This window comes from Rana temporaria, chromosome 2, assembly GCF_905171775.1.
Source record: "Rana temporaria chromosome 2, aRanTem1.1, whole genome shotgun sequence".
Taxonomy (NCBI): domain Eukaryota; kingdom Metazoa; phylum Chordata; class Amphibia; order Anura; family Ranidae; genus Rana; species Rana temporaria.
In genome coordinates this window covers 100,855,274-100,868,123 of record NC_053490.1, presented here as the reverse complement: position 1 = coordinate 100,868,123, position 12,850 = coordinate 100,855,274, and the positions used below count along the sequence as shown (strand labels likewise).

The 12,850-nt window shown below is 38.2% G+C and overlaps 1 protein-coding gene across 1 annotated transcript; it reads left to right on the top strand.

Annotated features, from left to right (window-relative positions):
• The first annotated feature begins 2,754 nt into the window (after positions 1-2,754).
• LOC120929285 (keratin, type II cytoskeletal cochleal-like) lies at positions 2,755-10,457 on the top strand. Its single transcript, XM_040340611.1, has 9 exons — positions 2,755-3,240; positions 4,554-4,762; positions 6,398-6,458; positions 6,547-6,642; positions 6,735-6,899; positions 7,762-7,887; positions 8,275-8,495; positions 9,696-9,724; positions 10,224-10,457. Exons 1-9 carry the CDS (start codon positions 2,824-2,826, stop codon positions 10,391-10,393), a joined length of 1,494 nt encoding a protein of 497 aa, XP_040196545.1. The 5' UTR covers positions 2,755-2,823; the 3' UTR covers positions 10,394-10,457.
• Positions 10,458-12,850: the final 2,393 nt, after the last annotated feature.

The window sequence follows — 12,850 nt, the reverse complement described above, 5'->3', positions numbered from 1 at the left end:
AGGCTTTATTCAGCCTGTAAATTTGTGGCGGCGTCTCGTAAATCCCCCGGCGGAATTCAAATTAGGGGGCGTGTAAAATTTAAATCAGGCGCGTCCCCGCGCCGAACGAACGGCGCATGCGCCGTCCGTAAAATTTCCCAGCGTGCATTACTCTAAATGACGTCGCTAGGACGTCATTGGTTTCGACATTAACGTAAATTACGTCCATCCGTATTCGCAAACGACTTACGCAAACAACGTAAAAAATTCAAAATTCGACCTGGGAACGACGGCCATACTTAACATAGGATACGCAGCATATAGCAGGGGTAATTATACGCCGGAAAAAGCCGAACGCAAACGACGAAAAAAAAAGCGCCGGGCGGTCTTTCGTTTCTGAATCGGCGTAACTCCTCATTTGCATATTCCTTGTGTATACAAACGGAAGCGCCACCTAGCGGCCAGCGTGAGATTGCAGCCTAAGATCCGACGATGTAAGTCACTTACACCTGTCGGATCTTAGGGAGATCTATGCGTAACCTGATTCTATGAATCAGGCGCATAGATACGACGGCCAGACTCAGAGATACGACGGTCGTATCAGGAGATACGCCGTCGTATCTTCTTTCTGAACCCGGGCCTATGTGTTCAGGGTGATGTGCAGTGTTAGTTTTCCAACACACATAGCAGTTGCTCTTAGGCCAAAAAGATACATTTTGGTCTCACCTGACCAGAATACCTTCTTCCACATGTTTGCTGTGTTCCCCACATGGCTTCTTGCAAGCTACAAATGGGACTTTTTATGGCTTTCTTTCAACAATGGTTTTCTTCTTGCCACTCTTTGATAAGAGAGAGATATTCAAAGCTTGGGATATTTTTTTATAACCTAACCCTGCTTTAAAAAAATGGGTGTAGTATATGGATTGCGCTACCCTGGTGATTAATCTATGTCCACCTACTTCCTGAGGACGCAATATACCTTGCGAAATGCGTAGAGGCTGCTGACACCCACGGGACCACACGCTGACCGTAAGACAGGCGTAGGGGGAACACAAGAGAGGAACGGCTTTTATCCTTTACATGTTTCCATACACGGCTGGAGAAGCTTGGTGCCGGCATACGGCATACTAAATGTGAGTGCAATACCTACTTTTTGATTTTAAAATAATATTTTTTTTACACACTACACTATGAGGGGTACACTTTTTCTGTGAGCTTTTGTAGAAAAAAAGAGACCACACTAGTACACACAAGACACCTGACAGTTGTGGAAACGCAAAAGAGGAGTGGTTATCCTGGGAATGAACCAAAGGCATTCATTAAATGAGATCTGGTGAGTGGCCATTCTTAATGGTGAGGGGACTGTGGTGAAATCACGTTGTGTTTTAACATCTCACAGGAGAAGCATTGATCGTTTTATGAGCACTTGGCTATCATATTGGGACTTTAAAGGGAAGAGGATCAACCTAGAAATCCTCAATTTTTTCGTCATATATGTATAATTTTTCCATATTCATTTTAAATTTTTTTATTATAAAAGTTGTTTGTTTTTGTGGTAAGGATCTTTTGAATCTGATATAGGGGAATGCACGTTTTTTAAGAGCACTATTTAATATGTGTATGGCACACATATGTATGAGTTTTTTTGCATTGTTCTGAGAAGAATATTTGTATATGAGAACTTGGTACACATCTATATACACACATATATTCGGTGGATTGTCAATAGAGGTGATATATATAGGGGCTAACAATTGCAACTATTGCCTAGAAGTAGGTGGACATAGATTAACCACCAGGGTAGCGCAATCCATATACTACACCCATTTTCATTTTGGACGAGACACCATAGAGTGTCTTGCACCTTTTTTTCTGATTGCAGCACACCCACCATTATAGAACAATTTTGTTTTTTCACTTGCGCCAGCAACTCTCTTACCGTATAACCCTGCTTTAAACTTCCCCACTTTATCCCTGACCTGTCTGCTGTGTTCCATGGCCTTCAGGATGTTCTTTGTTCACTAAGGTTCTCTAACAAACCTCTGAGGGCTTTACAGTACAGCTGTATTTATACTGAGATTAAATTACACACGGGTGGACTCTATTTACTAATAAGGGGACTTCTGAAGGCAATTGGTTCCACTAGATTTTAGTTATCAGAGTAAAGGGGGCTGAATATAAATGCACGCCACATTTTTCACAAATTTATTAGTACAAAATTTGGAAAACCATTTATCATTTTCCTTACACTTCACAATTATGTGCCACTGTGTTGGTCTATCACATACAATCCCATTAAAATGTATTTATGTTTTTGGTTGTAATGTGGAAAATGTCAAGGTATATGAATACTTTTTCCAGGCACTGTAAGTGTGGAAGTCTTTTGCAGGTAGAAAAAGTAAAAATAACCTTACCATGAATATACTGGAAAAGCTTTAATTTCAATATCTTGATATTTTTTTAATATTGGGCCATTCCAAGCAGAACCAGCTTTTAAGGCATTACTGGGACATATACAAGAAATGGTAATTGTTTCTAGTTATAACATCAGCTCATATTGCTTATACTATGGTAATTAAACATTGTTTTATTATATTATTAGCCACTAGTAAACGTGTCACAGCTTTGAAAATATAGGTGGGTTACTGTTTTATTTGCTGTGACAAACAGATGAACTATTATCATCAAGCTAAAATCATAGGAAGTCATAAAAATGTCAATATTACTAACTACACCTAGTGTAGTATAAAAAGAGCCTAGCAAGTGTCAGTGCATTAAACATTGCTTTGAAGAGTAGACAGCACCTTAGATTCTCTGTGTATCAACTCTAAGAGGAGATCCATCATGTCTCACCGCTCCATCCTGGCCTCATCTGGACACAAGCACTTCAGTTCTGGTTCTGTTTCTTTACCCAAACATTCCAGCTCACACAGCTTCTTATCACACTCTTCTAAAAATGTTCACCAGACCAAGCATTGTTTCAGCAGCAAGAGTGACCATTCTGTTGGGTCAAAGGGACCTAAGATTTCAATGGGAAGTTTCCATACAGGAAAAAGTGGACATGGTCATCAATCTGGATTTGGTATTGGTCATGGATTTAAAGGAATGTCTGGTTCTGGAGGGATCACATCAGTTACTGTAAACCAGGGTCTTCTGGCTCCTCTTAATTTGGAAATTGACCCAAACATCCAAAGAGTTAGAACAGAAGAAAAGAACCAAATTAAGGGCCTGAATAATAAATTTGCCTCCTTCATTGACAAGGTGAGAATTGTCAAATTAATTTATAATGGAAAGGAAAAGGTGTATGTATATATGATTAAGTGGTCAGCAGTATTTATAAGGTAAAAAATAAATAAAGAACACAACATCAAAGCATATGTGTAATTTTATGTTTGATTAAAGTCCTAAAGTTGTGTTCCAAAATGTGCAATTTTTTTTGCATAAACAACCAGTGCATGTATGATTGACTGTCCCCACAATGATTTGCAGGTTTCTGCACATTATTTCCTAGTATATACTTTACTTAAATTGTCATGCACAATATGTCTATGAACATAATATGCCCTTAATATAGGTAATATTAATGCAATAGGGTTGATTTACTAAAGCGGTAGAGGATATTATTTCAAAAGTTGTGTGAATATTCACCTCAATTATCCAAACATGTGAAAAGCACCTGTGTATTCATAATTAGCAGACATTTGTTTTTCATATTATTGAATAATTGAAAAAAGTATTTACACAATTTTTTTGAGTGAATATTTTTAACTCCTTTAGTAAATCAGCCTCATTATCTTTAAATTAAAGTACGGAAACATCCATTTTTCAGCATCCTAAATTAAGCAATTTCCATGTGAGCGATATGCAGTTCATTCTAGTGAACTGTGTTATTAATGCAAAAAATAGATGTACATACTCTGTACTAAATTACACTGTCCAGGTCGAATAAAAGAGTAGTGAAAAATGCTTTTGCCAATCCAATCTGGCTTAGGTTCCTGTTAAAGGGGTTGTAAAGGTAAAAGTTTTTTCACCTTAATGCATTCTATGCATTAAGGTGAAAAAACTTCCGACTATACCACCCCCCCCTTGGCCCCCCGTTATACTTACCTGACCCCTTGAAAGTCCCACGCTCGGCCCCGACATCCTCTTCGCTGCTCAGTCTGGCCGTTGATTGGCTAGAGCGGATGGATTGAAAGCAGCACAGCCATTGGCTGGCGCTGCTGTCAATCACATCCAATGATGCAGCGCGCCGAGGGGAGGAGCTAGGGTGATACAGCGAGTGGCTATGGCTGCTCGCTGTATCACGGGAACGCGCCCGCAAGGACTCCACACAATGCGAGGGAGCTTGCATGAATGTGTGGAGTTCCAGAGGACCAGAGACAGCCGCCGAGGGACCCCAGAAGACGTGGACTGGGCCACTCTGTGCAAAACGAGCTGCAGAGTGGAGGTAAGTATAACATGTTTGTTATTTAAAAAAAAATACATTTTGTTTACAACCCCTTTAAAGCATGTATATTAAGGTATGTTACTCCATTTCTATACCCATACACAATTATTTCATACTCCCAACATAGGTAAGATTTTTGGAACAGCAGAACAAGATGCTGGATACCAAATGGTCTATTCTACAAGAGCAGAAGACAGCAAGATGTCAGATTGAACCTTTGTTTGAGGCTTTTATTGGCAACCTCAGGAGACAGCTGGAGAATCTGGAATGTGAGAGAGCTCGTCTGGATGCAGAGAGGAACAGCATGGAGGGCACTGTAGAAGAACAAAGGAGAAGGTACCAATACTATTACACACCAATTTATTAATGTATGGAGTACCCTGCATCTAACGGTAAAGCTTTACCCTCTCTATGTTTTGGGGCCAGGCTCAGACTGGTAATATGGAAATTCTAGTATTAGTCCTTAAATCTTAGCATCTAGTTCTTAAAGCAGATATAAGCTCACAATTAAACTGCTTCCCAAAATAAAGCTCAAGCTAGAAATGTTCTTTATATTCTTAAATCCTTCATCAAAAATCCTTAAATCAAATACATACAGTGTATGCTACATTTAAGGCATGCCTCTGGCGGTAACTGTCACAGTTGCCAGTGTGTTTATGTCAGCTCTCAACAGAACTTTCACTCAAATTGTGAGAGTTATAGCTGTGTAGCACCATGGCAACTGCAGTTCTAAATAAAGGCAATGATTGCCACGTCTTCAGCTGCTTTTTTATTTATTTTTTCCTTTTTATTGGTTGAACTGGATGGACTTGTATCTTTTTTCAACAGATTAACTATGTAAGGAGGTTAAATTGTTACATAGTTACATAGTTAGTCAGGTTGAAAAAAGACAAAAGTCCATCCAGTTCAACCATAAAAATAAATAAAAAATATCAAACAATCCCATATACCCAACTCTATACCCACAGTTGATCCAGAGGAAGATGAAAAACCCCAGCAAAGCATTATCCAATTTGCTACAGCGGGGGGGGGGGGGGGGGAATTCCTATATATAAAAATATTTGTTTCCTTGGAAATGTATTGAACATGAATAGTATAAAAATAAGAAAAAATGCATCTTCCTATAGTTTTTCGCAACACAATATTTACAGAATTTGAGAACCCCCAGATATTTACCACAAAATATATTAATGAAAGTCTGCTGATTAAAACCATATCACAGTGCAACTTTTAGGTAATGTAGCAATATGGTAAAACTCACAGTGGACATATACATTTTAGGAGAGCTTTATTCCTTTTACGATGCTAAAAGGCATGCAGGGGGGAAAATGGTTTGCAGAAATCATTTGCACAATATTACAAGAAGATTAATTCTTGTTGAAGAGGGCACAAATGATTACAACGGTGATTTTTTCATATTTGCCACCTTTACAAATTCACATGACATTGTATTAATTTACATTAGCAATTGATAAAAACATTATGCCAATCATCCAAAATGATTGACATCCAACGTCACTGTTGTGAGGATTTTGGAGGGGATTTTTTTTTTGTTCAATTTTTATTTATTTATTTTTTCCTCAGGGGGGGGGGGTTGGATCTATTAAGTAGACACTAGAGCAAAACCCTCATGGGCTTAGGACTGAATACTGTGATTGACAGCCTTCGGTTTCAGCCAAAACCTCCGCTGGGACGCACAGGAGCTTCTGATTCCCAGAAACATTTTAAAACAGCACGGGGACAAATAGTCACTCTACTCACAACATTTTAAATTGGCAATGGGGACTCAAGTGGTTTAGAATGTTAAAAAACTAAACAGGAGTTCAAGGCATAAAGACTAGCAATACAAATATTACAAAAAAATATAAAAAAATATATAAAAAAAAATGTTAATAATTTACAGATTGTTTTTAATAGTATTTGATAGTATTTAAATGACATATAAGAAAATAAAAACGTTTATTTTTACAGATATGAAGAGGAAGTCAACAGAAGAACAGGTGCCGAGAATGAGTTTGTTTCTCTGAAGAGGGTAAACATTTTAAAATTAGTCACAGCTTTCTGTATTGTCTGTTAAAGCAACACTGATAAAACAAATAACTCTGTATTTCTAACTTTAGGATGTTGATGCTGCTTTCATGAACAAAGCTGAACTTCAGGCCAAGGCCGACTCCCTGAGCGATGAGATCAGCTTCCTTAGGACCCTGTATGATGCGGTAAATATTGATCTTTTTGGGTCATAAGCACATTTCTTAATTAATTTATAAAGCTGTACTGTAGTTGCTGTAAATATTTTCTAAATTTGCAGGAAATCAATCAACTCCAAGCTCAGATTTCAGACACTTCAGTTCTTGTGTCCATGGACAACAGCCGAGACCTAGACATCAATGGTATCATCGCTGAGGTCAGAGCTCAATATGAAGAGGTCGCAAACAGAAGCAGAGCCGAGGCTGAAGCCATGTACCAATCCAGGGTGAGTGTGTTATAATTGGAGATACAAGGCAACAGGTATCACCATTCATTGTAATTCAGAATTGATGTAAGCAGCTATGAATAGTTGAATAGTTTGAATAAGTGATTGAGAGGAAAACGGTATATGTTCACCACAGCCGATATTCTGCCATGGTTTGTTTTAAAACAGTATATACATTTAATGAGACTAATGCTGTCAGTACAGTTATCCAGTGTAAAAACATTATTAATGTGCTGCCACCCGGGTAGCTTGAGGCCATCGGTATAATAGATCATAATTTAAAATTTTGATTTCAGCCAACCCTTTTCCTTAAAAACAACATAATATGCTACATATAGTTTAGCCCAAAGTTAAAATGCATTAAAGAGCATCTGTTCCTTCCTAAAACATTTATTATACTGCATATATATATATATATATATATACTGAATACAGCTCCATAGATGTGGTGCCTGCATTTGTTTTCATTTTGGCCTTTTTTTTCTTTTTTTTCACTTGGCAATACTGAAAAAACACAATTCATTACTTGCTGAAAATGTTTTCAGCATGAAAAAGGAAAATGAATGCAGCCACCACATCAAAGTACTGGTAATCTGATACAGTATATATATATATTGGGAGGGGGTGGGTTAGATATCATTTTAACATCCGTGTTAATCTTTTTTCTGGCGATATGTTCTACTTATGATAATTCAATATAAAATAGTAGTTTTAAATCTTGATATAATAAAAAAAAATGCAGTTTGCTATGAGACATGACCCTTTAAATAAAATGGTGCATGGAATAACAAATGGAAATAAAACATTTGGTTTCCACAAATATTCAGAATTTTCTTCTTCTTTTTTTTTTTATTATCCACAGTTTGAAGATCTGCGAATGGCAGCTGGAAGAAATGGAAATGATCTGCAGAACAGCCAAAATGAGATTGCGGATCTCAATCGGACAATTCAGAAACTTAAGGGTGAAATTGAATGTGCCAAATCTCAGGTATAAATCCAGAGTTTGTTTTATAATTTTATGGCCAATTTTACAATATTGTTAGCACCTCTGATTTAGGGTTTTTAACAGTTTCATAGCGCTTGTTTAGATAAATGTTTAATGTTATCTTTTTCCAGATTTAGACTGACCAGAAATGTCTTTTGTTTCACATTTTTACATTTTTAGACTGGATATATAAAAAAGTATAATTTCTTTGTAATTTGTAATCTATTGTTTTCTTGTTGATATAAATAGAACATTTTCAGCACTTGTTTTATTGAGATCCTTTTTGCTCATGAATATTTTGTCAAGCTTATTGAACGCAAATAAAACAAAACAGGAGATACTCAATTTATCAGATTAAAAAAAGAATGCATGTTATTTAATCATTTCTAGCGTGCTGCACTTGAAGCTGCCATCAGGGAAGCTGAGGAAAGTGGTGAAGCTGCTGTCAGGGATGCCAAGCAAAAATTGTCTGAATTGGAGGCTGCCCTACAGAAGGCCAAACAGGACATGGCTCGCCAACTAAGAGAATACCAGGAACTGATGAATGTTAAACTGGCTCTGGATATTGAGATTGCCACTTATAAGAAAATGCTGGAAGGAGAAGAGCATAGGTATGTACTTCAGATGTCAGGCAAGGGACATACTAACTGGAAGATAAAACAAAGAGATGACCTCATCAGTCTTCTGCTGCTCTTTTTATATCCATTGCCAGGCTTGGGGTAGGGAGGTGGCCTAGCTGTGTTATTTAGCTGCATCAGAGAATAGTCAGGTCACCAGGATGACTGTGCTGTGTGGCAGAGCCAGAATGTAAATGTCAGTATGGACCTCAAGAGTAATAATCTGGGGGTCTGCAAAAGTTATAAATTCCTACAGACATAAATATTTTTGTTAATCTGTCACAATTGGGCAGCAATATTCAAATGGACAGGTACTGTATGTAAGGGTCAGAACCGAGGAGTCTGTATTTTCTTTATAGGTAAGAAATACATTTTAGTTCTCTACCCAGATAGCAAATATAACTTGCCACAAATTTGTGGCAGTGTTGAATTGTAAGGCCCCTTTCACACGGGGCAGATCAGTAATGATCGCGGGGACCGCCCTGTCTTTTCTCCGCTCTCCCCTATGGGGGGATCGGATGAACACGGACCATATTTCCGTGTTCATCCGATCCGATCCACAGACAGAAGGAAAAAGAGGGTTGTCATCTGCTGACCCCCGCAATCTCATAGGGACCAATGTATGTCCCTTTTTCATCTGCAAACGGATAGATGAAAAAGTGGACATACGGTCCGCAGGTGTGAAAGGGGCCTAAGTCTGTTAACTTGCTGCACATTTTCACCGGCAAGTTGTACACTTGCAGTGCGCTTGAAGCACAAGTTCGGGTTGACACGTTTCCAATTTGTAGAAAATTTGCATCGCAATTCTCTAACAAGAGCAAAGTTGCATTGGTGAGTCTACACCAAGAGCTTTGCAAGTCTACAGCATGGAAATTTAGCCACAGTGACCCCTGTGTTGGGATGATTATTGCCTAACATAACTGAACCAGAACTTGCAGCATTACTGCAGAATGTTGATCTGGAGCCCTGCAATGCGGATTTGCTGCAATTGTGCAACAAAGTTGTGAAGCCCGGCAAGTCTAGCCATAGCTTAGCAAGTCATTTTCAAACTTGCAGCACAATAGCTTGATATCTGGGTTTCTGCCTGATAGCTGGGTTATTTGTTATTTACCAGTTAATGTTCATAGGTGTAAGATTTTTTTTTTACAAAATGAAATTCATGCTAATTTTTTTTATAATTTTTCTCTTTTTCAGGATAGGTGCAGAGGGACATGTAAACATTTGTAAGTAAAACAATTTGTTCCATATATAATAAAAACCTATGTGCGAATTCACATACAGTATTAATGTGAATTAGATGCCTCCCACATTTAGTGTTGAAATATTTTAAATATAGTTTATTTCCAAATGAATAATTTATTATTTATATTAATTATTTTTACCACAGATACTATACTCTAAACTATTATGTGTTAATGATTTTGGGATTAATAATACTGTGCACAGATCAAGATGTGCAGTTTCTAATTTCAGCCAATCACAGGCCATCCAAAACTAACTACATCTATCTGTATATTCTAAAATATAGAGATAAAAGGACTAGGGAGGGTGGGTTAATGAATCTTTAATTAAAGTATACTTGCCATTGAAGAAAATTTAAGTAGACTTGCTGGATTCATAATAGCACATTGTCTTCTGAATTACATTGCCTAGACATGTATTTACATATTGCCTGAAATGGCAAATCTTACCATATTGACATAACCTATCCATTTATTTCAGCTGTCCTGCACTCCAGTACTGGAGGAAAACACCATTCTTCAGGAAAATCCCATGAAGCCAGTGGCCACCACCAGCACCACCAACACCACCATCATCATAAGGGAGGGTTCAGCTCCAGAAGCCATGTCCCCACAAGCAAGCATCACTCCAGCCATGGACATCACTGCTAAAGTGAAGACCTATATACAGAGATATGATGAAGCTGCTCAATATATGCATGGCATAAAAGCCTACTTAGAAATGTAGAAATCTCCTTTTCATATTATGTGTATATATGAATCAGGGGTGCTGGCTTGCTTATTAGTATAGTCTAAATATAATGTTTGCTGTATATATTTGTGACATTGTATGCTGTAAATGCTTCAATAAACAGTAATCCATGTTCCATCATCTCCTGTAATTATAAATACTGACACTAGCTCAAATTACATTTCCCACAGAACATTTACAGTAGTTTCTGATTTACAATTCTAATTTTGACCACTGGGAATATAAAAATGGATGAAGAGACAAGCTCAGCTCATTCCCCCTTTATATTACCCACATGTATACAGAAAACACATATTATGTATGTCTGCTAAGCATATTTTACCATTGTCAGTAATTCTTGTCCCATTAAAGTCTACTGTTTAATGTCCCATTCACACACTTTAGTGCATGCCCTGGTAGATGCAGATTAATCTACCAGCCGGACCAGAATGGGGCTAACAATCAGCTCTAGAATAACCTTTCTCTAACATGGTTCTGTGGCACCCTAGAATTCCTGCTAAGATCATTAATATTAATTTAATTTTAAGATCATTATTGAAAATAATGTTGATGCATAGAACAAAGGGTAAATGATCTTCCCTGGGTGTCAAATATGATAGAGAGGTTACATTGTTTAATCTTTTTTTTGTTGCTACCTTTAGACCATAGTAATGTGCTATAGCCTACAGGTATAATTATTGTTATCAGGGGTTCCACAAGGCCTGGACAATATTTGAAGGATTCCCCCAGGTCAAAAAAGTTGAAAAGGATCCGGAATATAAAGCACACTAGCAACTTTCTGTATGAAATATCAATAACAGCGATAGCAATAGGGATTCAGCTCAGTATCATCATTTTATATTAACTAGTTAAGGACTGGAAGGATTTGCCCCCTTAATGGAGCTTTCTTTTGGTGGTATTTGATCACCTCTGCATTTTTTTTTGTGCTATAAACAAAAAAAGATTGACAATTTTGAAAAAAATAAAACAATATTTTTTACTTTTTGCTATAATAATTATCCCCCAAAAATGTAAAAAAAAAAAAAAAAATCTTCATCAGTTTAGGCCAATATGTATTCTTCTACATATTTTTCTTAAAAAAATCTAAATAACCGTATATTCATTGGTTTGCTCAAAAGTTTAAATAGTGGATAGATTTATGGCATTTTTATTATTATTATTTTTTTTACTAGTAATGGCAGTGATCAGCGATTTTTAGCGGGACTGCGACATTGCGGCGGACAGGTCGGACACTTTTGACACTTTTTTGGGACCAGTGACATTTATATAGTGATCAGTGCTAAAAATAGGTGTAAGTGTTGCCTAGGGAGGTGTTTCTAACTGTGGGGGGAGTGCAGTGACTGGAGGAGGAAAGAGCGCTGTTCCTGATCACCAGGAACAGCAGATCTGTCTCTCCTCCCCTGACAGAACAGGGATCCCCATTATGTCTCTCTCAGGAGCGATCATGGGTGGTCGGCGCACATCGTAGCTCCTGGCCACGTGCATCAGCTCCGGCATCGTGCCGTGGCCCGCGTGCCCCCCTAGAGCTCTTAAAGCTGCCGACATACAATTATGGTGATTCGTCCTGGAGAGCCAACCTACCGCAGTACAACTGCGGGAGCTGGTCTTAAAGTGGTTCAAGTGGAGATACAGGCCCCTGTGTAAAAATTAAAAGTCAGCAGCTATGAAAACTGTAGCTGCTGACTTTTTATAAACAGGCACTCTCCTATCCCACTATCCAACAATGTGCTCAGCCCGGGCGTTTTTATCTTGTATCCTCTGTTCCTGGTGCTGGTATTTTAACTATGGTCACCCGACTTTGACATCTTGCAGCTTGACAACTGGGTGCCCACTGCGCATGCACGAGCACCGCTGCGCATTGTAAACGGTCCCGCAGTCTTCTGGGACCTGTCATGTGTCCCAGAGGACTGCAAGAGGGAGGGAAGGAGGAGAACTTCAGCTTCCGATCACCTAAGTAGTCAGAGCAAAATCTGGAAAAATGGGGTACCCGCCCCCCCCTCTTCCCCAGAAGCTCCATTTCTTACCCAGGGATGAGGCCTTAAAGCGGAACTTCACCTTTTGGGTGTAGCTCCCCTTTAACCACTTCAATACAGGGCTGTTATACCACCTCAATACAGGGCTTTTATACCACCTCAATACCGGGCCTATTCTGGCACTTCTCTCCTACATGTACAAATCATCATTGTTTTGCTAGAAAATTACTCATAACCCCCAAACATTATAAATATTTTTTTAGCAGACACCCTAGGGAATAAAATGACGGTCATTGCAACTTTTTATCTTGCACGGTATTTGTGCAATAATTTTTCAAATGCCTTTTTTTTATTATTAAAAAATAACAAAACAGTAAAGTTAGC